This window comes from Cornus florida, unplaced genomic scaffold, assembly GCF_030987335.1.
Source record: "Cornus florida cultivar Cherokee Brave unplaced genomic scaffold, ASM3098733v1 CherokeeBrave_3.0.0_Hap2_Chr11, whole genome shotgun sequence".
Classification (NCBI taxonomy): Eukaryota; Viridiplantae; Streptophyta; class Magnoliopsida; order Cornales; family Cornaceae; genus Cornus; species Cornus florida.
The window spans coordinates 104,087,939-104,114,095 of NW_026775581.1; the positions used below are offsets into that span (position 1 = coordinate 104,087,939).

Consider the following 26,157-nt stretch of genomic DNA (forward strand, 5'->3'; position numbering starts at 1 on the left):
TTTATATCTTTCAACACACCCCCCTCACGTGTGGCCTTCTTTTTGGTCCAACACGTGTTTTTTCAATTTTTTTAATTAGGGTGACAGTGAAGTTTGAACACGAGACCTTTGGCTCTGATACCATGTTAACTACCCATCTACTCTAAAAGCTTAAGCTGTTAGAGAGTGTGCAACTTTTATATTTATATCCTTCAACACTCACCCCCTCTTATCTTGTGAATCACTCACAAAGAAATTTCATAAGATATTTTTATTCATTCATTCACTAAAGTCACCAAGTTTGCATCCTATCCTTTTTATAGCAACTTGTTACACTTGGATGTTGACTCTATAGCATAATAACAAATACTTTACTACCATAATTATACAAATTTACCATAATTTATGCAATTTACCATAACTATGAAATTTCACCATAATTAATGCAATGTACCATAACTATGCAATTTGACCAAACCCCCCAATTATGCAATACTCCAAGTGGACCCCATTTCATCTAGAACGTGCCAAATTGAGGCTTGAGCCTTAGAACCTTCCTTTTTGCGCCTTTTATACACCTTTAAAGATTGCTGCCATTGATCTCCATCAAAAGGACAACCTCTTTCCGCTATAACAAGTCTTCATCAATATAATTTTGAGATTTTTTTTTCATTAAATACTTCTCTTAAGACCCATTTTACTTATCAGAAAAAAATAAAATAAAAAAAAATTAATACTTCTCTCAAGGCTTCCCAAGATTTGCCTTTAAAAATCTAGGCTCCAACGGTGATTGGAGTATTTCTAGTATATCTTAGATCTGTGAGATTTCTGTTCTATCTCTGTTTGGCCATCCAAAAGATCCATCAACTAATTTTTGCATCATTCAACCCAAATTATAACCAAATTCATCAAAAAATTGAACTTATCTTCCAATCAGATTTTGTGATTTCATAAACCACTGCTAGTTTGGTACTACCACGTGATATGAAAAAACCAAAATGATCCATAATAAAACAAGTTCGTACACATTAGATAGTTGACAGCGAAAGGATAGAAGGATCATTACATGTTGAGTCCTAATAGCAACTGAGCCCAAGGAGAAACAGCTTATATGATTGACTCAAAACAACTATAGTTCTAAACTTGTCCTCCAAAATAAAGGACCATTTCCTCTGGAAAAAATCAATTTCTACAGTTCATCGCTGTCTAATATTAGGACAATGACGTATACTGTTCAAAACCAAAAGTTCTTGTGCATGTGCATTCAAGGGGAGGAGTTTACAGATCTTTTAACATGAGCTTCTCTGGATGAGGTTTTGAGAGTCTAAAATTGTGCAATAGCCAATTGAAAAGAACCAGTGCAAGCATTGCAACCAGATGCCAAATACGGAATTTGGCACTTGCTTTTTAGAAAACCATCACATGGTTATAAAGACAAGGATAAATGAGATGCTAATAGTTTAGAATCCATATTCCGTTGAATTGTTGCTATTCCAAAGGAACAATAAAATTTTAGAAAAAGAGACTCTCTTCAACTATGGTTGGATTGAGACGCATTGAACAGAGTACTGTTGAGTGTTCAATTGCAAAGTTTTTAGTTTTCTAAATCCCAAATATCAGAACATCTCGTAATATATATATTTACAGCTAAAGCTTAACTAAATCAAAGTCCACCCAGCAGACGTTGTAGCCTATTTTATTGTCCCCAGCTGATTAAATAACTGATATTCAAAGATTAAAATTGTTTTCTTTTCTTGAATTTCCTTTGCAACCAGACAGTAGAATCAAGAATGAAAGGATAAGGGTGTGAGGGAGTTACTCCTAGTAGTTGCATTACCTCTGAGAATTACCATTTTTTGCATCATTAAATTTCCGGGTCAAGTAATAACAGCCAGCCAGCATACAATGATAATTACACCGAAGAAATCAAATAAAAATAAATAAACAAAAAAGGTAAAAGCATTATAGAGAGAGAGATTTTCACTTACATATATTTCATTAAGAGCATATCTCCTCTCAAGGTTGTCTAGAACTCCAGGTTCATTCAAGTAGGTCAATTTAGTCATGTCATCGACCCCTCCATGGTCCGCATCGGCATCTCTCGAGAACAACTTTTCAGGAGAAATTAACACCTACAAATTTGAATAGCGAGATATGTCATATTTGTGTGTGTATATATATATGCCAAAGTGAAATTTTTAGTAAATTTCAGATATTGTGTCCTCTTAATTTTCAGTTTACAATGGAATTGAATGACTCACCTTCTTCCCAGAGCCAGTGACGAGTATTTGAACTAGTTTTTCGACGAAATCTGTGACCTCGGCAGCGACCCATGCGGAGTTTGTGTCTTCGACCCACACCTTCGAGCCCTTACGGAGGAGACTCATCTTTGGTTCCTGAACATCCAAACCAACTCAAAACCCTAGAAATTGAAAGGTACGTTTGAACTGGATTTCGAAAACTGAAAAAAAACCCTAGAGGGAGAGAGGGCTTTCAAGTTACAACACCAAACTTTGTTTATTTCGGATTCCCGCCCTAACTAATGGAATGCCAAATGGTCAAAATTATAGAAAATGTACGGTAATTTTATATATTATATATATCTGCGTGTGTGTGTATATATATATATATATCGTTCTCGACACGTCAAATAACCTGATAGTAGGGGTGTGTACGTCAAACACAACTACACGTTACTAATCTTTGCGAAGTTTCCTCCATCGAGAGGTAGATTTCGAGCTCGTCGTGACTAGGTGAAATATAACTAACCTTGATATTTCCTATATTTACGTGATTTGCCAAGATGCAAGAATACGCCGAAGGGTAATTTGGTCCAATGGAGGACCACAGATGAATCGGCATGGCGCTTGGCCCTAGAAAGAGATTGCCTCGGGGATGATGCTGTGAGCCACCTGTTCTCTGTTCTGTTTTGTTGCTGTTTAATTGTATTATTACCTGCAAGTGAACAGAATAATTTGTGCTTTAGTAAAATATCACAGTTGAGAATCTTGAGATCAAACTGTGCCGACTTAATTTGTTTGACTGGACTTGGGTGCACGGTTAAAATCTTCAACTCCATTGAATATTCAAGTTGTATAATTTTATTCAATTAAGTCAATTTTTGCTTTCAGAATATATTCTGATTGTTATGTTCTTCCTTTTTTTTCTTTTTTGGTAATTAACTTTGTTTTTTTCGAAAGGTAATTGGTAATGAACTTTTTACACTCAAATCATATGTAACTGTCAACATGATTGGTGGTGATTTTTTAATTTAATATTTGGAAGTTAAGCTTGCATTGACATGTGAGTACATTTTAATTTGATGTGGAACTTTTAACATTTATAACCCTAAAAATAGTTCTAAAAAAATAGTTTTCAAGAATGGCTATTCTCTGAAACAACTTAAAACACCGTATTGGTATTTCAAGTATTGTTTTATCACTGTTCGAAACAAAACATAGCCAACAAAACATATTTTATGCCACTTTTGGACTACTGTAGCGGGCTTAGAACAGAAACACCAAAAACAAATCACATACCAAACAGGGCCAAAGGCTTTGTGCCAACCAAACATGTTTTTTACCACTTTATAACTGAGTTTTAAAAAAACTCAACCAAGCAAAAAAAAATTTATAGTTTTTTATTTTCAGTTTTCTATAACAGAAAACTGTTTCCATGGTTACAAACCAAGTCTATGAGGTAAAAAGTTTAATGTAAACTAGTTTGATAAGTGTTAATATATTGACTCGAGAAACATTAATATCAGTAAATTCATTTTAGAAGCACAGATACATTTTTAAATATAATTGATTTTAGAGTATATTACATTCACACTTATCCAAAATGACATCATTTCTGTGATTCTCCAATCATAACTAAGTTTTTCCTAAAACTTAACCTGGCATAATTAACACATCATTCATATAATTTACACGTGTGCGGACAATGTAATTATAAAATAAATAATTCAATAAACCAATTAAACAAATAAACATTGGCTTTTGAGGGCATATATGTCTAACAATACAGACCTCAAAATTTTCTCATTTGGACCAGCAGGCTCAACTGCGGGTTTATTCTAATACCAATACTAGTACCCTACTACAAACAACAATAATCAAGCCTTTTTCCAACAACTTTGGATCGGAAACATAAATCTCCGCTCTAATACCAGTATTAGTTCCCTATGGGATAAATATTACTTCACATTGCGACTCCCCATTTGAGATTTCTTGAGGAACACAGGCCAAATATTGGTTAATTTCATAGTGACCACAAAATTTCTGTTGCACGTTCATATTTGAGCGGACGAGAGAGGAACTGGGCCAGAATTTAACTAGTTTTGACAGAGGTAGCTTTGTGAGGATAGCTCTTGTTTTTGCTCCTCTGAGACCCATGGAGCTGGAGAAGCAGCGAGTTGGTAACAACGAATATTGAGCTCAAAGCCATCAGTCCTCCTGCCAAAACAAACATCTTGACTGTGAATTTCCTTTTCATTTTAATGATCATTCCAATGCAGAGGTTGCAAGCGACCTAACATTCTCAGAATCTTCCAATAGTATATTCCAATTGTGGTAAAGATTTTTGTCTTCTTGGATATCCTATCTTCATAAACATTTGTTGGTGTTTAATAACATTGGATGGTAATAGTCAAGAAGATATGACTAAAGAAATAGAAGGCGAAATGCTCTAGCATACTATTCCCACTTGGATAAGATACAAATTAAAAAACTTTATTTATCCATCATGTACTAATAATAGAATAAGATCTCAAATATGAGGGGGAAAAATAAATTTAATAACCTGAAAGTGAAGGTGTCATGGCAAAATCAAACTGGGGAAGTAGTAAACCAGCAGCAATAGGGATGGCAACAACATTGTACACTACTGCCCATGACAAATTTTGATGAACTTTCAGCATTGTTGCCTGTGCAAGATCCAGTGCGTCTACCACCTGCCATGAACATATACCAGGTGAGAAATAAAACATAGGCTTTGTTAATATATATATATATGCAGAAATGATCTCTTGCTCACTGGTGAGTAAGAAATTCATCCGCACCATGCTTGATGATCGTTGGATATGATTGCTATCTTATTTTGGTAACTACCTTTTAACGTCTGATGGCTACCATGTATGGTGCGGATGAAGTGAGCAAGAGATCATTACTCTATCTATATGTATGTATGTGTGTGTGTATATGGTAATGTAACCCTGTTATCGGTTACATTGCAGTAAACCCCAAAGAAGCATTGCTGCCGACAATCCCACAACACTTCATAGTATAATAGACTTCCTCTCTTACTTTTTAGAGGCCAATTTCTAGCAGATCAGATGAAGGCATCAACCCACCATTCCTGTTCACCTTATCTAGCCCAAATAATTCAATGACACAATCTGCTTTAGTTTAGCCCTTGTAATTTTGTTGTTTACTGGTCTTTGTATTTCATTTCACATGGAATATTATTCATCCACCTTTTCTTACAATCTCTCTTTGATTTTATTTCTTTGCTTATTAAAAGAGTCGGCAATTGTTCTACTATAAATAATGATACCAATAGATGGCTGATGGTCTATGGGTAAAAAACAAATGATTACCATGGATGAATGGCTTATGATAAACTAGATTACAATGATACATACCTGCGAAAGTCTGTTTCCAAGAAGTATAATGGATGCTGCATTGGATGCAGCATTTTCCTGAGCTTCAATTTGCAAAGCAATCCCAACATCAGCACGAGCCAACGAGGGTGCATCATTAATGCCATCTCCCACCTCCAAAGTTGCAGACATGTCAGTTGGACAAATTTTGTAATTATGCTTTAGTAGTGTGCACATATGCAATTATAATCAGGTGTCATATTTTGGAGTCCTTTTAATTGTCTGCAGATGCTCTCAAGAGCATACTAGTTGAATATGATCCAAATATCTCACTCAGTCAGGATTGAGGGCACAGCAGTCCAAAAAGCACTTATTATAGAAGAGCTCTTTTCCAACTTTAAAATTTTCAGACAAAACACCATCATAGCAACCTAATTGCACTGTCAATGGTGGGGCTTAATTGATATAATCAGAAAGAATCAAAGCTCATTTAAAGATGTAAGATCCCCATGCACAAAATATTTAATACACTACACCAGATTATCTACGTTCAAAATGATTCAAGAGGAATAAGCAATTCGAAAATAACTACCATTGCAACACGATGCCCCGAAGCTTGAAGGGTTGATATAACACTGGACTTCTGCTGTGGAGTTAAGGATGCATTGACAAATTCACTTCCTATTCCAACTGTCTTTGCTATAGTTGCAACTGCCTCTTCCCTGTCCCCTGATAGGAGGACTGTTTTAATTCCCTTCTGCTGAAGTCTTCAAAAGAAGAAAAAAAATAAAGAAAAAAAGTGAGACAGTTAAATAATGTGACATGAGTAGCAACTAGTTAGCAACCTCTTTACAATGAATACAGTTACAGGAACAAACTAAATAAACTTCATAAAATAATGATGGGACTAATATTAATTTGGCCAAAATATTAGGAATTATATCCATATACGTCTCACTAACAGCCATCTAAAAATCTGTTAAAAGCATATTCATCATAAAACCAAGTTAAACCTTCAAAAGCAGTCTAGATTTTGTATATGTAATCAGATTGCTGTTCAAGGACAGAGAATACTGTAAAACTTCTTTTCAATCGAGTGGGTGAATATATGTTGTCAAAAAATCATAAATTTATTACGCAAAGGAAGAAGAAGAGAGGGGGAATAGATTGAAGGAAAGTTCATGCAAAGATGCAGAAAGAGTTTCATGCACCAAATTAGAACACACCACCACCACCACCAAGGGTAAAAATAATGCCTGAAAATATGAACAGTTATTGTGCCCAGTTATGCTTAACATAAAAAGTCAAAACTCAAGATGAACACTTCACTTAAAAACTCAAATAATCTAAACAGCTATCAGAATAAGATAAAAGTGATGTTTTTATGCATGTGTGCATTGTTTTATGGGAGAGGAGTACCTATTTATGGTAGATTTGGCATCATGACGTAAAGTATCAGATATTGCAATGGCGCCAATGATACCTTCTCCTTCACGTCCAACATAAACAATGGTTTTTGAATGGTTTGATGATGTTCTACCTTCTGATAATTGATGCATCACAGCCTGATCCAGATTTATCAGATCTGACATGTTTGTTCTTTGCTGAAAACGTTCATGCACCCATTCCAACGTACCAACAGCAACCAAATGTCCATCTACTTCTGCTAAGGATCCAAACCCCGGTTCTGTTAATTGTCCTTTCGTCGTTGGAATATTCAAATTTAATGATTCTGCTTTGGTCACAATAGCCTTTGCAATAGGATGTGAGGCTGTTTTCTCCACTGCAGCAGCAATCTTAAGGATTTCTGATTCTTCGTGAACCAAAGATGCCACAAAAGAAACAGCAGGTTTACCTATTGTGAGGGTTCCTGTCTGAAAGTTGAAAAGATAGGAGAGGTAAGAAATTTAATCCTTAAATGTTTGAATATTCTTATCCACATATTGTTGAAAATATATTTTTTGGTAACATATCTCTCAAATTTAAAAGGTTACTCCTTATTACACATGAAAAAAGTTTTTTTTTAAAAAAAAAGCTTTATCATTAAACTGTAAAAATTACCTTGTCTAAAGCAACATAAGTTATGCTGGCCGACAAAAAGTGTCCACCTTTCCATTTTTGGCTGTCCCAAAATAATTGTCCGAGTTCTATTTTTTTAATATTCCTAATTTACCCACATTGCCTTGAAGTTATAAAAGCAATTAAAGTTATGTGAACCCACCATAGAAGGGTATTTTTGGAAATTCATTACTTACCACTATAACAAAAAAATATTAAAAACTACACTCTTAAGAAGTTAGGTTCCCGAAAAGGGACACTTTTTGTGGGACGGAGAGAGTATTACACATGAAAAAACTTAAAAAAGCTTTATCATTAAACTGTAAAAATTACCTTGTCTAAAGCAACATAAGTTATGCTGGCCAAGCGTTCCAATACATCTCCTCCTCTGATAAGAAGTCCTCGCTTAGCTCCTTCTCAATTGTCAATGGAATAAAAAAGGTCAAAGTCAGAGCTTTCAACAAATATCAAACACATTTGGAACTATAAACTATAGGTGTATTCAGATGTCCACTCAAATTTTAGTGGCCTCATTGCACTTTCTGTTGCATTTGAAATGAAGAGTCACTGAATGCAATAAAGAACTTCATTATATTTAATGGCTCGTGAATTTTTTTAGGGTTTCAATGAAATCAAAATATTCTAAGTATTTTAATATCATTTGTCATGTGACCATTTTCCAAAATGGCTCCACACTAGATGATAGATTTCTATATTGAATAGCAGTGTAAAATGTTGATGCGGCCATTCAATTTCAAGAAATATTCAAACACCGTGCTTTCAAATATCAAGTTATTTGGATGCACGCCTTATGCCTTGGTTCATGACATCCACAAAACTATCTCACCTAAGGATGGCTATGGGGCGGTTTGGGGCAGGTTTCCCAATCCCCATCCCCGCCCCCGTTTAATTTTGGTACCCCTGAAACCGTCCCATAACCGATTAAAATCTTAACCCCTGCCCCCATAACCGCCCCCGCCCCGCCTCCGCTTGCCCCATCCTCGCCCCGCCACAACCCCGTCCCCGATTAAATTTGAGGGTTTTTTCAGATTCTTATTGTTACAGAATCAAACTGTGAAAAGAGAATCAAAATAAAAACTAGGGATGATCTAACTGTGAAAACAAAACCCATAATAACAAAAGGAGAATCAAATTGTGAAAAGGTATAACTTGATACATCAAATATATATATATACACATATATATATATATAGCATTGATCAGAGATTTATGGCTGGAGAAGAAGAGAGGGAAGTTGGTGAAGGACTAAAGGAAGCCGCATGATGGTGAGGGACTGAGAAGTGGTGTCGATTCACTTCATCGCTCAACTGAGACTGTGGAGATCTAAGGCCGGAGAACAAGAGAGAGAAGATGAAGATCTGAAGATGGTGAAGGAGGTATAGGAATGCCAGTAGGGTTTCCTTATAAGTTTATATATAATATAATATATATAATGAATGTTAATTTGATAAATACAATAACAAGGCAGGGGTAAACTATAAAACTAATAGCACTAATTCCATATGTAATCGGGGCGGTTTCGGATCTCATTTTAGGTAAATATAATATTTAGAGCCTTCACCCTCCCAAAAGGATCCTTTGAGCATCCAAGCGAGTAAATCCTTCAAATGATTCTTTCTGGAGGGTTCTCCTCTTGGATACTAAAAATAGCAATGAAAATTGTCAACTAGCTATAGTTTAATGTAAATGCTTTCTGCGCAGTTGTTTACTCTACCACAAGTGAGCATTCAACCACGCAGTTGATAGTTATATTGAGCATTCAACCTTATTGTAAAGCATAAAACTGAAGCGGAGAGATAAATAAAACAAGTAGAACACACTGATATTACGTGGTTCAGCCACTAGGACCTACATCCATAGCACAAAGAGCCCAAAGGGCTACATCAGCCATTAGAAAATATTATGAGAATGGAAAGAATTAGAAAATAGGAAACAAGGAGAATTTTTCTCCACTGATTCCTCTAGCAACACCAAATCTTCAATAATAGGAAACAACATCAACTACTGAAAGATTTTCCTCCAATGATTTCTCCATTAAATCTTCAATACTCCCCCTTAAGTTGGAGCATTAATGCCCAACTTGCCATTGAGATGACGAGTAACAACAACAAGTGTGAATGATGAAGAGAGAAGAGAGGAGACAAAATAACAATGCTACCGAACACACCGACAGCCCAAACAAGTCAACAAAATACTGCCGGAGACACGGCAAAGGCGAGGACAATGCTACCGAACACACCGGCAGCCCAAACAAGTAGATAAAAACTGCCGGAGACACGGTAAAGACGAAGACAATGTTACCAAACACACCGGCAGCCCAAACAAGTCAATAAAAACTGTCGGAGACACGGCAAGGGAGAAGAACATTACTGCCGAACAAACCGGCAGCCCAAACAAGTCGTAAATAGCACCAAAAAACCCTTAGCTACATCAGATGCTAAGGGAATACCCCAAAACAGGGGTCTGAACCTAGGAAGAGAAATTAGGCTCTGATACCATGTTGTAAAGCATAAAACGGAAGCGGAGAGATAAATAAAACAAGTAGAACACACAGATATTACGGCCCAAAGAGCCCAAAGGCCTACATCACTTTTATAACACTCTCTCAACTCATATACAATACAATGATGGAGGCTCCTTTATATAGGAGAAGAAATTATGAGAATGGAAAGAATTAGAAAATAGAAAACAATGAGGATTTTTCTCCACTGATTCCTCTAGTAACACCAAATCTTCAATAATATGAAACAACATCAATTACTGAAAGATTTTCCTCCACTGATTTCTCCATTAAATCTTCAATAAACCTAAGTGTATCAAACTACATACTAGGCCAAAGGAATGAATGTTAACAGCAATCAAGAATCAAATTTCATTGTTCTGTGCCATCATGGTTGCTTGGAAACCATAACATTTTGAATATCCTGGAAATGATCGAAAGATTTCAAAACGCATGGAAACTACCATTTGTGTAATATTTGACTGAAACGACTTCTTCTCCTAAGGAACATAAGAATTTTGATTTTCCAACCATGTTTTGTTATAATTCACTAGGAAATGAGAATATTTCAACTATTTCAATGGAAAAGAAACAAAAAAAATTACCAGTGGTAGTAACAAACAACAGGTGAATTACAAGATGATAGGGAATAACTTGCATGCTATAATCAGTACAAATCCCACCACATTAGCTGTTATATTTTTAAATATCATTCACTATAGACTTCAAAATAAAGAGAGGAGTGAACAAGTTTGATGATGTACCAACAGAGGTGCCAACAAGGATTGCTGTGGGTGTGGCAAGGCCCAGTGCACATGGGCAGGAGACTACCTGGAGAAGAAACTAATGTTACCAAGTCAAAGTATAACTTGAACATGTATAATTTTTTCTGAACTTCTCAAGAAGATTGCAGACTTTATGTAGATGAACGTTCCCATTAAAGCTAAGTCTACATACACTAAGTACTCAAATGCATGCCAGTTTTTGAAGAATGTAACCAAACATTATGGGTTGATGGTATCTTTCCCCACTCATGACAATGCAAATCAATCCATGTTGATGCCTATTCTTGAAATAAAGACCACTTGTATGCATGACATGCAAACTCTCCAATTTTTTGTTTGTCAGTAATTTGAGCAACCTTGTTGCTCCAGCATTTTTTTTGGTCAATTCTAGAAACCAAAGAATTTTTACCCCTCCAATTGGTTTTGACTTATAAACTTTCAATTTTCAACAATAAATAAAGAGATAATTAATGAAATAAGCATCATAAAGAATGATAATTATTATAAGGAAGACATAAAAAACTAACGTCCCATTAAAATACTCCATTGTACTTGCCCCCTTTTCCTAAGAAGCTTTCAGCAAGTGATCTAGCAAGTACTTTACCAGCCATCCGGCAAATGTGTGCACCATATTCCAAAGGGAGGGACAATTATCACAGTTTTTTTTTCCCCCATTTATCCACTACAACTATCATCACATGTGATGCATATCATTAATGGAAGTGACAAATTGGTGGATGCAGCAAATCATTTGTAGAAAAATGGTATCCAATGCAAAATATAAGATGAAAGAGATGAAAGATATGAAATTCCAGCAAATAGATTTTAGATATCAAGTTGGAGAAGATATTATTAGTTTGCTTCATCATTTCAACATGACTCACCAAGACATCCACAGAAAGCTTCAAGCTCAAAAGTAAAGGATTTCCATCTGGCCCAGCAATATCATTAAGCAATACATCTGGAAAGACATGCGTCCCAATGCAGTACCTTAACAAAGATGAGCAGTAATGAACATGCGGCAAGCAGCTACACACATGATTTTGTAAAATTAAATAAATCACAACTTTAGTCCCTGTCGTCACCATCATCATCATTGTTGTTGTGATCATCTTCAGTATAGAGTGGTATAAAATATATTAAGACAGAAAACAAGAGTGTCGTAATTGTGTTTGGCTTCAAGAGAGGAAACCTGCCCTTGAATTTGTTTCCTCTGAAAGATTAAAAGTTCATAGAGCAGAGAAATGACCTCCAAATTGTATTATTGACTAAGAGAAAGGGTCTTGATAGGGTCCCGAAATAGATAATGAGGTGGCTTTCAATAAAAACAAATAAGGTATAAGAAAATATTTTGGTATGATCAAGGATAAGCACAGAAAGGTTTGAACTAGCATTGGGACAGATCGAGAAGAGACAAATGAGCTTTTAATGGAACTAGGCTTCATCAAGATTTGGCATTGAGCCCCTTTTTATTTGTGTTGTTGATGGATGACAACTGACTAGACATATTTAATTAGAGCCCAGAAGGCTTATATTGTTTTCTAAAGAAAGAAATTTATTCATCAAGTCTATAGTAAGGATAAAGATCAAATTAGAGGCACAAAAGGTCGAAAATCGAGAGGCTTCAAGATGACTGTGTGAGAGAAGATACATGGAATGTAATTAAAAACTAGAATGTAAAGAATGAATAAAGTCATGATATGCCATAACATACACTGAAATGAAATTCGACATGGGAAGTGGAGAACTGCTTTTGAAGTGTGTTTACATAGCCAAATACCAATGAGATCAAAAAGAACTTTTCGTAAGTAGGCTTCAAACTCAGGCAAACAACATTATAGTGTTGGGGAGCAAGAATTTCTTAAAACTTTCAAAATTAGTATGCCTGAAATAGTAAGGCCAAATAAATGAGTGATAGGAGAAGGAAATGATATAATTGAAAAGTAAGCTTCTATTAGGACTAAAGAAGGATGACGACACATGGATTGGAGTTGGATAGTTCGAGTTAAAGGCACAACCATGACAGGTATAAAATTGTGGAATGAAGTTATGTATAGTGGCAATGGCTTATAATTCAACCAGAGATCTCGCCATTGGTTGGGCAAAAGGTTTAAACCTGACCTTAGTAGCCAATCGCCAGATAGATAAGACGCCTATTGTCAAAGCTTGAGATCCATCTTCTATCTAAAAAGGATGTGATCCATCAGTTTCTTTATAATTCTATCAGGTTCTTTCTCTCAATACCCTGTAAGTGCTCTTCAAGTTCCACTTTTAATGTCATCAAGTTTCAAACATCCATAAAATGAAAAACAAGTGAAGGAGCAAACGAGTACCAAAAGGCAAATGTTGCCGCTGATAAAGTCATTATACTGTATACAAATGGCCCAGCAATTGAATCCGCAAGCCTTTGTATGGGTGCTTCATGACCTTGAGCATCCTCAACCTGAAAATTACAACACTAATATTTATAAATGGCAGAAACTATTCATACAAGTCGAACAAGCTTAATATTTTAGAAGAAAAAAGGGCTAGACACAAGTGCAAAGTATATACAGGGCAGAAAGAATAGGGCAGCATGACCTAAGCAATGATAGGAAAATTAACAGGCCTAACATGAACAATCTTCAAATTTATAAGCAGAGAAATAAACCTCTTTGGGAATCTGACACCCAGTAATTAATACATGTGTTTTAAAATAATATATTCACTGTCATAAAAGAAATCTGTGGATCTTAGAATGTCTATTATCATCGTCTTTCCATACACAATACCACAGAGAGAGAGAGAGAGAGAGAGAGAGAGAGAGAGAGTGAGTGAGAGAGGTCTTCCGTGCATAAGCCATTAGTTAGTTAGAGATCCTAAAGCCAGCTAGGGAGCATTCTCCCTTGCATTTGAGTTTCTTCATTGTATTTTGGGTTGGGTCCTTTTGCTTTTGCCGATTAGTCAGGGTTGTAGTTGTGTCCAATTTTTTTTTCCTAATATTTTTTTTCTCATTCATTTCCAAGAAAAAGATCTTAAACTACCAACTCTTAAAAAGATCTTCTACCAACTTGGGATGCTTAAGATATAACAATGGAGGACAAATATGAAGTACCACGAATTGGGTGCAATAGAGCAAGGAATGAGAAGATGACAGACTGAAGCCCTTCATTGTTAATACCACAATTACTAATGTGCACAAGGAAGCCTAGTGGAGTGCCTTCAAATAATCAGGCCAAAACTTTTGGGGAAAATGTCCTTGATCACAAGTAGTTACCAACTTTAGTCAGAATCGACATTATCAACTATTAGTAGGGAATGGAGGGTATATAAGACATGTATTCAACTCAATATTTTATCGTTAAGAAAAATGGTGTTGTAGCTCTCTGCAATTAACTAAAAAATAAAGAGTAACTAAAACAACTACCACTGAATTCAAATTTGTTGAATTCCAATTGCGTGATATACCTACTACATAATATAAATGCAAATTTGTTCTTAAGCAGGTGACATGAGTCACAAAACATGGAAAGAAAATTGACTACAATCCTTAGCCTTGAACCTTAGTTGTCATCTTTTAAAATCACTAATGCGCGCATCATTAATAAAAATAATAATAAAAATATATATATATCTTTTACTAACCATGCGGACAATCTTCGTTATTGTTGAGTTAGAGCCCGAGGAAGAGGCTTCAATCCTTAAAGGGCCATCCTGAAACAAAAATAGCAGATGCATTTTAAGCTTAAACAATGCTGTAATTAAGCACTCAAAGAAATATGACATATACATTTCAATGTTGTGAGTGTTCACAATTTTGTTTATGGGGAGCAAATGTTGATCAGAAATAATGATAGGGAAAATCGAAAAACAATCCCATGAACTATTAGTTTTTCTGCAAATAATCACCTTAACTAATTTTCAGGCTGATATGGCAAATTGTCCGATATGCCGTCAAATCGTGGTTTTAAGAAAAGGAATAAGCCATGTAATGCGGATGACTAATATTTTTCCTATTAAGACCATTACACCCTGTTATTAAGTTATTAACGATTATGCCTTTGACCCATTTGTGATGATCCAAGCTAGTAAAACCCCTTCTTTCTTTCTTTTTTTTGTTGATAAATTTGTAGAACACAACAATTTATCCATTTTTTACCAAAAAGTATAAGATATATTTAACCGTATAATAAGATTAAAAAGTCTTTCTTACCCATGTTAAATTCATTACCATTCTTCCTATCTTTCTACTTCCTCTCTATTATGGACTGCAAAAGTCCTTTCCATCATCCCTCCAATGGCGTAGAGCCTATCTCCAACCCCACCAGATGCCCATTGCCCTCTCCACTCGACTCGCTTTCTCTCTCTAAAATTTCCCTTCTTTCTTTCTTCTTTTTTCATACTGTTTTCTCTCTATAAAAAGAAGACTCCAACTCCACAGAGACCGACTATAACCAACACCACCTCCTGCGGAAACAAGGCTGACACCTACCATCATCTTCTCATACTTCTCTCTCTATTTCTTATCCCGGTCTATCTCTCTCTTACTGTACCCCTTTCCAAAATTATGCATAGCTACTAATGGCAATCTGACATATTGGCCCTAATTGCACATTTCTAATAGTTTAGAGTGTTTGTTTACCATGTTAGGGGTTATTAGTTCAAAGGAGATTTTGCAATTTATCCATAATGATGCCATCAGCCAGAGTGCAGCTATTCAACAAGACAACACTTGACCTATCCTACTTCCTAACATAAAAAATAAGAAATAAAACACTAATCAGTGTTCTTTCAGCTATCCTGAATGTGCATAAAGATAAGTGGGCCACGGGGGGGGGGGGGGGGGGGGGGGGGGGATGGGGGGGGGTGGATTTCTTCCATTTCAATCTTCAACCATGAAGAATCTCTGACCATTTTTAAGTTTTGATGGAAGTCCAGTATCTAGATAGAACTTCTACATGATATCAAAACCTTTCCTTGGACACATAGTTTGAGCTTGAACATTATTATCAAACCTACTTGAAATGATAATGTATCTAACATGTCTACAATATTATATCTTTGAACATAACAATACCCAATTTATTGTTCCAGATGAGACTGTTAGGCCTTCTTCCTTAAATACAGGAAGGGATTCTCCAGTGAGCATGGACTCGTCCACAACACTTCGTCCTGCCATAACTCTCCCCTGCATAGACAATTCATTTTACCATTCAGCAAACAGACTTTTATATTTTAGATATATGAAAGGAAAGAAGCAACCGGATCCAAAACTGAAATTTATGCCTTCAGGATATTTGGCAATCTTTTTAGGATGATATATGGGTTTTCTGGACTGGGTAGTAATTGAATGGCATTCAATTAATTCCAAATAAAGATTTACTGATTCATCCAAATCAAGAAAGAAAGGCTTTGTCAAAGAACTTCTAAAAAGTACACCGAAGACAGAAACTGCAGTCACTGTTGTAAACAGCAGAGTAACTGCTGAGGTTTAACAACTATTACCTTTGAGACAAGAAGTATAAAATTGGCCTGTAATCTGCAGCCCTGGTAGCCCTGATTTTTCCAGACCAAGGCCCAGCCCAAGCCCAAGGAATGCCCGGATCAGACCAAGCCCAATTTCCCTGGGGGCAAGGCCTGGGCTTTCACCTTGGAGGCTTAGCCTGGCTGAGGTCAGCTCAGCACGGCCATGCCTGCCGCAGTGGGTGTCACCATGCCAGCTTTCAAGCATGCCCAATTAAAGGTAATTTATTTTTCTTTTTAACACGTGTCATATATATACTTATAGATACTTGATAAAATTTTATAACACTTTTAAAGGAATACCTATAACTTTATAGAACTGAAAATTCATATAAAGTTATTAGTATTACAGCTGAATTGATGTGTTAGCAAGTGTTATATATATATGCCATATATAATTACAGTTAACATAATGACTAATAAGTTATATTTTTAAAGTTAAAAATAATTTGCAAGCCATGAAGTTAACAAGTAAAAATAATAATAAATTGTAATGTAAGAATTGTTAAGCTTTATGAGTAATAAATTGATTTTTTATTAATTTTAACAAAAAATTAACAATCTATTTTTTTCAAAGATCGGAACCCCCTACCAACCCCCCCCCCCCCCCCCCCCCCGCGGGGCCCCTGGCCTAGGAGCCTGGGCTTTGGTTTGAATTTGTCCTAGCCCGAAGATTTTGCTGGAGCCTTTCCAGGCAGGTCCAGCCCGTTTTACATCTCTACTTTTAACAGACAACTACAAAGCGGATACAATTCTTTGGCAAGTAAATATGGCGCTTAAAATGGTTCTAACCTGAATATGACTCTAGTTACTGTACATTGCACACCAGATACAGATACAAGGGCCTGGTTCAATGCAATAAGTGATTTGCACTATGGTCTACTAATAAAGGGTGAGGAATAAACATCACACGGCATAAGGTGCTACTTACAGATTTCCACATTGTTCCCATTATGACTTGAAAACATGGGAAAGTTCAAAGAAAAGAATTTGAATTGCTTACATCCACAGGTATAGTTTCTCCAGGCAAAACCAACACTGAGTCTCCAACTCGAATATCATCAGTAGGGACTTCAATGCAAATTGAATCCGAGCAAAGGACACCATCAGCAGAGGAATCACTTCCCGAGGGAGTAATTATAAGTCGTGATTTAGTGGATATCAATGACTGCAGAGTATCCAGTGATGGTGATCAAAAGAAGTTCACAGATAACATAAACATCCAAATGAGGGGAAGCACCCCTGTTAATAATTTTAATGCACAGATATCAGCATATAGTTCAATCTAGTGATCAGATTGAAATATACACGCAGTGACTCTTAGCTCACAGTAAGTCTTAGCAGTGAAAACTAATCATTTCATACATGTAATAACTAGCATATTTAGCATGTACAGTAAGATCATGTATTAATATAAAAAACATAAAATCTTATTGATGTCTTGCTTTTGTCATTAGGCAATGAAAAAATTGGAATATAAAAGAAGTGAGTTTTTTATAGTGTTCAATCCACTGAAAGTGTCTTGCTTCATTATTTTACTAAAGCGTTGCTTTTTTTTTTTTTTTTTTGATAAGTACTAAAGCGTTGCTTATTCACCAGTGTTTAGACTAGCATGATGCACTTGTTTCCGTAACTATGCTGAATGCAATGCATAAAGTGCATCAAACAATAGAAGAAGCAAGTACGGGAAGTAATGCATCTTAGAATTCGTCTTTTTTGACAAGTTAATGCATCTTAGACTTCTTCTTTTTTGATAAGTTAATGCATCTTAGACTTCTTGTGTCAAACTTGAATGAGAAACACCTTTAAAAACAAGATGATTTTAAATTTTAGGCATATGAAACTGTCAACATTTTTGCCAACACAACACCAAATATAGTAGCTACAAGTTGGCTATTGCCAAAGCCAAAGTTCGCTACTGATATAAGTTCAATTGAACAGACAAAAACTACAAATAAAGCATAAGAAAACAATAGAAGAAGCAAGTACGGGAAGTAATGCATCTTAGAATTCGTCTTTTTTGACAAGTTAATGCATCTTAGACTTCTTCTTTTTTGATAAGTTAATGCATCTTAGACTTCTTGTGTCAAACTTGAATGAGAAACACCTTTAAAAACAAGATGATTTTAAATTTTAGGCATATGAAACTGCATTTTTTCCCCTAACAATACCAGAAAGTTACAAACCCCCACCATCTTTCTCCAAATTGAACAGGTCGTTCCTGGTGAATAAAACTATTTTCAAGTTATATCTCAAAATACACCATGTAAAGAAACAAAGTTAAACATCATACTACACAATGACAATCCCATCTACAAAATCTTTAGAAGGTTCCAACAAAATGTAAAATAAATTTTCTCCACTTGCAGCTAATCTCAAAGTTTCTGTTTGAACTTTAATCCAACAAAAATGTTGGCCTCTAGTCCTTCTGTACAAGACTTGTGGATCATTCACTTCAATTAAATGCACAAAGAAACTAGAAATAATCAAATCTCATCCATCTAAGTAAATGTTATGATTATGTCCCACCAAAATAAATTTATGTTGGTCCATATCCTGGAATTTTGTAGAATGGGAGGTCATAAGCATATTGTACTCTTACTACAGTAAAAGATGTTCTAGGATTACAATAGACCATGTTCAGAAGAAAACACAACTTAACAAGGCCGAGATGAAGGTCATGTTCCAGTAAAAGGATTTAAGCAAGCATCACTTTTATCTCTACAAGAAACAGATACGAGACATATTGTAACTCACTAAAAGTTCGTTCATATCACTAGATGCACTGATCCTTGCCTTCTCTTCGAGAGAACGTCCAAGGAGCACGAATCCGAGAAGCATGACCTGTATGCTAAAAAAAATTACCTCTGTATGAGAAGCTTATTTATAGTGGAAACCGAACATATTAGATGTCCAATAAATAGAGATACAATTCATATAGTAAATAGTGTTATCATGAAGAAAGGCGATTTTAGAACATACATCATTTTTACTAAAAGGTAATCTGGGAGTTAAGGTAAAAAAAAAAAAAAAAAAAAAAAAAAAAAAAAAAAAAAAAAAAAAAAACGCTAAATTTCACAAGCCAGATTACCATAAATCAATAATAATAATAATGGACAAGAATTTTATCAACTATTGGTGTACCACATATGGAGACTTAACATTGTTCCACAAGTAAATCATGACCACTCATAGAAAAGATACAGTACTTGAGGGAGCAATAGGATGTAAAATGAATCCTCAACAAGGACAAGGAAAGGATGTAATAAGAATGTAAGAAAAGACCTCTTAAATGAGAAAACACAACCCAATATGGAATAATATCACCTCAATGGATTTACATAGCTGACTAAATAGTTAGTTAAGATCAATTGTGTCTGTCTGGGTAAACATCAAGCCAATAGGAATAGAAGGCTGATATCTACTTTCTGTCTGCACCACTCATGGCTCGAACGTATCTTTTGGACTTTGGGAAAGAGATCCCCTCTTCAGATTCTTTTGGTTCCATGCACTGGCCTTTGCGCCAAGGACCAACAATAAGAATTGTGAGAGACAACTTTAGACAAGGTGCAAACCAAACAATTATACAATATTTGACTTGTGTAAGTAACATAGTCTGAAGTGAGGCTTCAGCCTTGGTGCGTGCATTGGATAAGCTTTGTTGGGTCAAAAGCTGACTTGAATGTGAAACACTAGATTCGCCTCCTACGCCGAGAAGAGTGATGAACCAGGAAAATCTGATAGTGGTGGTAGAGCTTTCAAGGGTCTCTCCTCTTACCTTGTGGGATAATCTTATCAATCAAATTAAGAATCCATTCATTCAACCTAAGGTTTCCAGGAGGGAGTAAGGTTAGCCAACCAACTCCTAGAATACAGCTAGAGGGATCATGAGGCCCATAAGCTCGAGACATCTTGTTATTTCATACAAATGGGGGGCCATAGAGGGGGCAAGAAGCAACTTTCTGACAAGTGTTGTTCAATAAGCATGGTTCAATCACAAGCAAGTTTTCTCATGAACAAGTAGACTGGCCATCTAAATAAACAATAGCTACACCAAAATATTGGAGAACAGTATCTTTTCAGTAGCTGTATTTTGGCCCGTATCACCAATACAGTTGAGACATAGTCCCTTCCATATTGGAACCACTCATCGCTTTTTTATGTTTTAAGAGTGCTGTTTGATCAAGATTTTCGGGATAGAATGCCAGGCAGCCAAGACACACAACATGCCAATAAAATGAGAATCGCTGAAATAACGATCTTATTTGATTTCACAAGCTATATTCTTAATCATCTTTCCCCATAACGCTTCTGTAATTAGCCCTTTCGTTTGACAACAAATATTGTATCTTCAACAATAAGGGCGGATTTCAATGCAAAGATTATGAAAGATCTCACTAGCATGAACTGCAAATGACAACCAAAAAATCAATTGCAAAAGTGGGACTTGGATACTCTCTAGTGCATTTTGGACAGTGAGGATCACCCCAAGCGTGGGGTGATCCCCACCGTCCCCAGTGCACTAGAGAGAATCCCTTTCCACAAGAGAGACCAATCTAAAATCTAATTGTTGGATTTGAGATTTCCTACAATCAAAACGATATTTTAAACTTATAGTTTATGGGGGATGAATTCGTATTCTGTTCACAACCAGCAATTGGGCTACTGCTTTCACTCTCAAGTTGACTTAAGCTCTCCTACTTTCTGGAAATTTCTCAATTATACATAACGTATATGAAACGTCTAAACAAAGTTAATGGTCAAACATTTATTAAAATATCCCACCTGCCACTAAAACATTTGTGGGATATCAAACAGAGTATTAGTTCTCAAAAAGAGTAATGATAGAGAGTCCGACAGTCCAACAAATCTGACTAATTATATGTGAATAGGGGTTGAGGAATATTAATGAAATTATGATGCCGTCAGCCCCCAGTCCCCACTCACATAAATCAGCCGGAGTTGTCCAACTTTCGAATTCCAAATCATTTTCCCCGTAAGAAAAATCTGTTTAGAGAGACCCCATGCATGGAGTCTTATAGGGAACCAACTCTCTAGCTATGGAGCCCACTAGTTCTCCAACTAGAAAAAAATTATGGCTGCTGGTCCTCGTTAGATTTTATTCCATATTTACCTCGTACTCCCTCTATCCCATATTAGTTGTCCCTTTTGGGGAGCCGTCTCATATTAGTTGTCCCTTTTGAGGAGTAGAACTTTTTAAGGAAAAAAGCATTAATGCATCGTCTCCCTTTAAAATTAACAAGTTTTTTATGGATAGTTTGAAATTATAGTGTCGACATGGGCGTCTTTGTATTTCTTAGGGTTCACTCCCCTTTTGAGCGTCGTTTAATGAAATCTTACTTATCAAAAAAATTTTACCAAGTTATCCTTTTACGTTTGTGTCTACAACATCTTTCTATAAATACCCTTGAAGTTTTCAAAATTTCCAACTTAATTATATATATAAGATGCATTGGACAAGTATCTTGGACAACCCAAAAAGGGAAGATGGACAATTAAATTCGGACGGAGGGAGTAATAAATAGGGAACAAAAAGCCCATAATTGCAAAATTTTCCACCAACATATTTACAAGGTAACCCTAGATACTGAGTAGGTGAGTCCTTTCTAGCACTTGTTTGCTAATAGGTCCTTTCACTCTTCTTTATTCCAATATAAGCCACAAGGATAATAACAACTACATTGATTAACACTTCATCAAATCATACCGACCGGATTTAATAAACCCAGTCCATTTAAGAATTCCTAGAATAACATCATTGTAAATTAAAACAAGTATAAATTCCACGTTGAAGATCTATACAACCCAATCATGCTCGTATATAGCTTCCAATTGAGCATCACCGGTTGACAATCTCAAAGTTTAACAAGAAATCATAAAAGTCATATTATCTTCTCAAGTCTAATGACCAATTTACAAGTATCACTTCATTTTCCTTGACAATGATCAATTAAAAAACTTGTTCTAGATCCAATACAATACATATACCTCCTTATATGTATCCATATATCCGCTTAAGGATCACTATTCCAATGGTTAAGACACACTATTACATAAATGCATCAACATAATATATATTAGTCTACAAGTGAAGTGTCTGCCTCTTCCCTCATGACTAAAAACAAAATAAAGTTACAGAGGAACCGAATTTTTTTGGCTTATCTTTATAATTCTCCAATAATAACTAAGTACTTCCTACAACTTAATGTTAGGGCGTAAATAATATAACACTTATATAATTTAAACATGCATGTAGACAATGTAATAATAGAATCCATAATTAATACTTATCAAAAAAAATAATAGAATCCATAATTAAATAAGCCAATAAAAAAAAATTTATTGGCTTTTGAGGGCGTATATGTCTAACCAAATGGACCTTCCCGTATAGCCTAGAGGGGGGAAATGTGGCTGCCCCTCTTATGTGGACAAAGTGGTTCTAAAGCTGGGTCCCAAAACCACACCTTTTACATAACTTCCCAAAACTGTGGGGGATATGTCTGAATACCAAAACTGTAAAGGGATGTCAGAATGCCATTGTAGTGTGGCAATATAGGCCACGTCACCTTTAATAACACACGTGCCTAACATATATGTGAAAGGTGATGGAGAAAAAAAGATCATAAAGATATAATTGAAGTCCTGATGGAACTACCTTTCCAAATATTGCATTGGTTAAATGGATTGTGTAGTTACTAAGTTAGAATCGTGTGAATAGTAAATAGAATCTTCATTGATTAAGTGATGCAAAGAGCTACAGTAAAAGAAGTCACCGGTTCATCAAAGAATGACGCATCCCATTCAAGCCCTGGGTTAAGAAGTGAGACCTACAAAAGAGAAAAACCTATGAATACTACAAAATGAGTAATAGAAAGCAAAATATAATCATCATTCAATGCAAAAAAACCTCAAACTCAGCTTCTAGAAGAGCCTCACCGTACTTATGATAAATGCAGCAATAGATCCAAAGCCCACAAGAGAATTCATATTTGGTGATCCCTTTGTAAATGCCCTTAGACCATCAAAAAGTAAGTCTACAACAAACATTATTTTTTAAATCAATCAAATTATTGAATTGAACTTAAGGTTTACACAGTACAATAAAGAGTCAACCATAAACTCTTGCAATTGGCAACACCAAGGGACTGAAATAAAAAAAGGTTGGCCAAAAAATATATTACTGTTGAATTTAATTTGTAGTTATAAGATTTAACAAGTAAACTGCAGATTTCATTGGGTACAGAGATCCAATACAAATGAATCATAAGATAATGGCAACAAAAAATTAAATTGAAACATGGCAATACTTGAGCCAATCCAGTTGGCAAGAGAGAAAGTATGTATGAAATAAAATTAAAAGAATAATAGACTTTCCCATTGGTTACAGTAAATCAATGAGAATAATCTAGAGTGTATCTGTAGATTGACTTTTACACCTGAAACTGATTAAAGAATACTTCCGCAACGTAATTTCAAAAGTATCTCCAAATCAACAGTATATTTGCACTAGAACATTACCTTAAATTTTTACACCCTTCCCAATTGGATGTTACACTTCCATGATTCGAACAGATTGAGCACTGAGAATAAAGGTCTCAACCTCTACCAACAAGCACCAAGCTAGATCTCCACAAGAGCCTTTCAGAACTCAGAAGGCAATGGATTACACAATGGTTGTAGCAATGTACAGAGATTAATATGCTCTATAAACTGATGCCTTCTCTTTTAACTATGAATTATTGTCCAGGAACTCCTAATAATAAAAGCACTTGATTTGGCTACAGTAGGCAAGTGAGCTACGGTAACCGATCAACCTTAAATTTCTCATTCCATAGACTACTTGAATCAGATAATACGGAAGAATTAAGAAGTCCAAATTAGAATTTGTCTTTTTCACACTATGTACAACCTTGTGACCATGAATTGGCATATGGAAACGTACTCTAAAATGTTATCGTTCATCATCCACGAAAATGCTAACATTAAAGCACCTTTAACAATTAATGGAAGAAATCTAAAATTGACATAAAGTATACTGGAGGCACACATGAAACCCCTGCATTCATAATTCAACCTATTTCATTTATCAACAAAATCTTTTCTCTGTCTCAGAATGTATGTTTGGACCAAATCTCACATGCATTGCAATTTGCACAATACAAAATTTGTCTGTGTGTTTTGCGAAAATCAAAATTTGAACCAGCAATGTAAAAAAGATCAAGCAATCAAGTACCAACTAACTAACCTCGTCCTGGTCCCAACAGAGCCCCCAAAGCCAAACCACCTTTGACATACGGATTATGAAGTGCCTCCCAAAAGGATCCTTAACCAACAAAAAAGTAATACAAATTGAATTAAAAGCACTTCGCAGAGTACATTGTTAGCTAGCATTGAGAGCACGCACATACACATATATAAATTATATAATCAGTAACGAATTAGGGAAAATGTGTTTTGGTGTGTCTATTCCCTACCATGAGCGACATGAATTCCAAGAGAATGCAGTATATGAGAAGCGTGCGATCCACAACATAAAGCCACCAAAGTCCAAGCAAAAACCACTCTGTTACGACTCTTCACCAGCAAATCCGCCTTCCTTTCCTCCATTTCCTTCCACTTCCTCACCTTCTCTTCTACTCCTAACCCCGAAACCCTCCTCTTCGACGGAAATCCACACTCGGTGAGTCTCCGGGCGAAATCCTCAGCCACATTGCCCGATAACTCGGCCTCCGGCTTCAAACGAATCGCCGCCGTCTCGGTCAACATGTTGACCACCGCCGAGTGGACACGGTCGTCGGAGGATAATATCGACTTGACGCGTGATACGCACGCGCCGCACATCATTCCGGTTACGTCGAGGAGCACCGAGGACTCATTTCCCCGTTGTTGCTTCTGTTCTTGAAATTCCGGCGACGGAGCTTTGAACTCGACGGCCTTCGCGCGAATGAGATTGGGGACGAAGAGTGGCCTACAAAGATGACTACGACGTGGTCTTTGAGAAGGCAAGAGATTGAACTGAAGCCGGTCAACTCTAGAGCTTGTGATGTAGTGAAAGCAATTCTTCGGGTGAGGAAAGAGAGAAATTCGCAGGATGTTACCAGTTGACATTGCAATTGGTAGGGAGAGAAAGAGAGATGGTTAGCGGTGTGATTCAGTATACCGGTAAATCATAAATGTGGTAGAGGCGCTTAAAATCGCAGAGAAAATTAAAAGAAAAATAAATGGAAGAGGCGTTGAATGAAATTTTAAACGTGGAATCATCTCGTGACACGTGTCGGAGGCTATATCCTCGTGACTTTGCCATCCAAACGTGTCGTGCGGGTCACTTAATTTTGTGGTCAAAATAGGAGGGGAGAGAAGGAAACAGGTAATTAACTAAGACCACCAAGATCTTGTGGTCATACAAATTGAAGTCACGAAAGCTTCAAATTAATCATAATGTCATGGATATAAAGGAAAAATAATAATAAAAAACAAAGAGTGCAGTTCAACGTGCTTAGGGGAGGACAATTTGTCTCCTCATATAAGAAAGATAAATTAACAATAGTGGACATTTAATTTGAGATGCATGAGAGTATTATTTTTTAATAATAAATTTATACTTTCTTACTTTAAAAAAAATAAAAATAAAAAATATCTCTTTTGTCACATTTTTCAAAAAGAGCTATTTTTTTGGGAGGGAGTAATTT

General features: G+C 35.9%; 2 protein-coding genes across 3 annotated transcripts in view; both read right to left on the bottom strand.

The window, feature by feature from the left end:
• The window catches only part of LOC132284530 (myosin-15), a 66,858-nt gene extending 64,223 nt beyond the window's left edge, over positions 1 to 2,635 (bottom strand). The window contains exons 1-2 of one of the 2 annotated variants that reach the window (XR_009472305.1): positions 2,241 to 2,635; positions 1,968 to 2,111 (exon numbers count right to left, since the gene is read on the bottom strand). Coding sequence is in view for 1 of the 2 variants with exons in the window: in XM_059786637.1 (XP_059642620.1) it covers positions 1,968 to 2,111; positions 2,241 to 2,366 (270 nt within the window). In the remaining variant the exon portion in view is untranslated. The remainder of the gene's footprint in view (positions 1 to 1,967; positions 2,112 to 2,240) is intronic. The other variant, XM_059786637.1, reaches the window with a different exon arrangement.
• A 1,243-nt stretch (positions 2,636 to 3,878) lies between these two features.
• LOC132284531 (copper-transporting ATPase PAA2, chloroplastic) lies at positions 3,879 to 25,676 on the bottom strand. The gene is made up of 17 exons (XM_059786638.1): positions 24,943 to 25,676; positions 24,714 to 24,791; positions 23,405 to 23,502; positions 23,242 to 23,295; positions 19,205 to 19,291; positions 17,451 to 17,615; positions 16,002 to 16,112; positions 14,570 to 14,638; positions 13,279 to 13,388; positions 11,830 to 11,935; positions 10,925 to 10,991; positions 7,973 to 8,052; positions 7,001 to 7,455; positions 6,174 to 6,348; positions 5,624 to 5,755; positions 4,783 to 4,933; positions 3,879 to 4,436 (listed from the first exon to the last, which is right to left on the bottom strand). The coding sequence occupies exons 1-17, from the start codon at positions 25,574 to 25,576 to the stop codon at positions 4,312 to 4,314; spliced, it is 2,697 nt and encodes an 898-aa protein (XP_059642621.1). The 5' UTR covers positions 25,577 to 25,676; the 3' UTR covers positions 3,879 to 4,311.
• Positions 25,677 to 26,157: the final 481 nt, after the last annotated feature.

Coding starts and splice junctions, on each gene's coding strand:
- LOC132284531 (XM_059786638.1), bottom strand. CDS start 25,576: ATGTCAACTGGTAACATCCTGCGAATTTCTCTCTTTCCTCACCCGAAG. Junction 16,113..17,450: donor GAGAAACTATACCTGTGGAT/GTAAGCAATTCA, acceptor TTGTCTATGCAG/GGGAGAGTTATGGCAGGACG. Junction 7,456..7,972: donor CTTATGTTGCTTTAGACAAG/GTAATTTTTACA, acceptor TTCAACTTTCAG/ACAGGAACCCTCACAATAGG.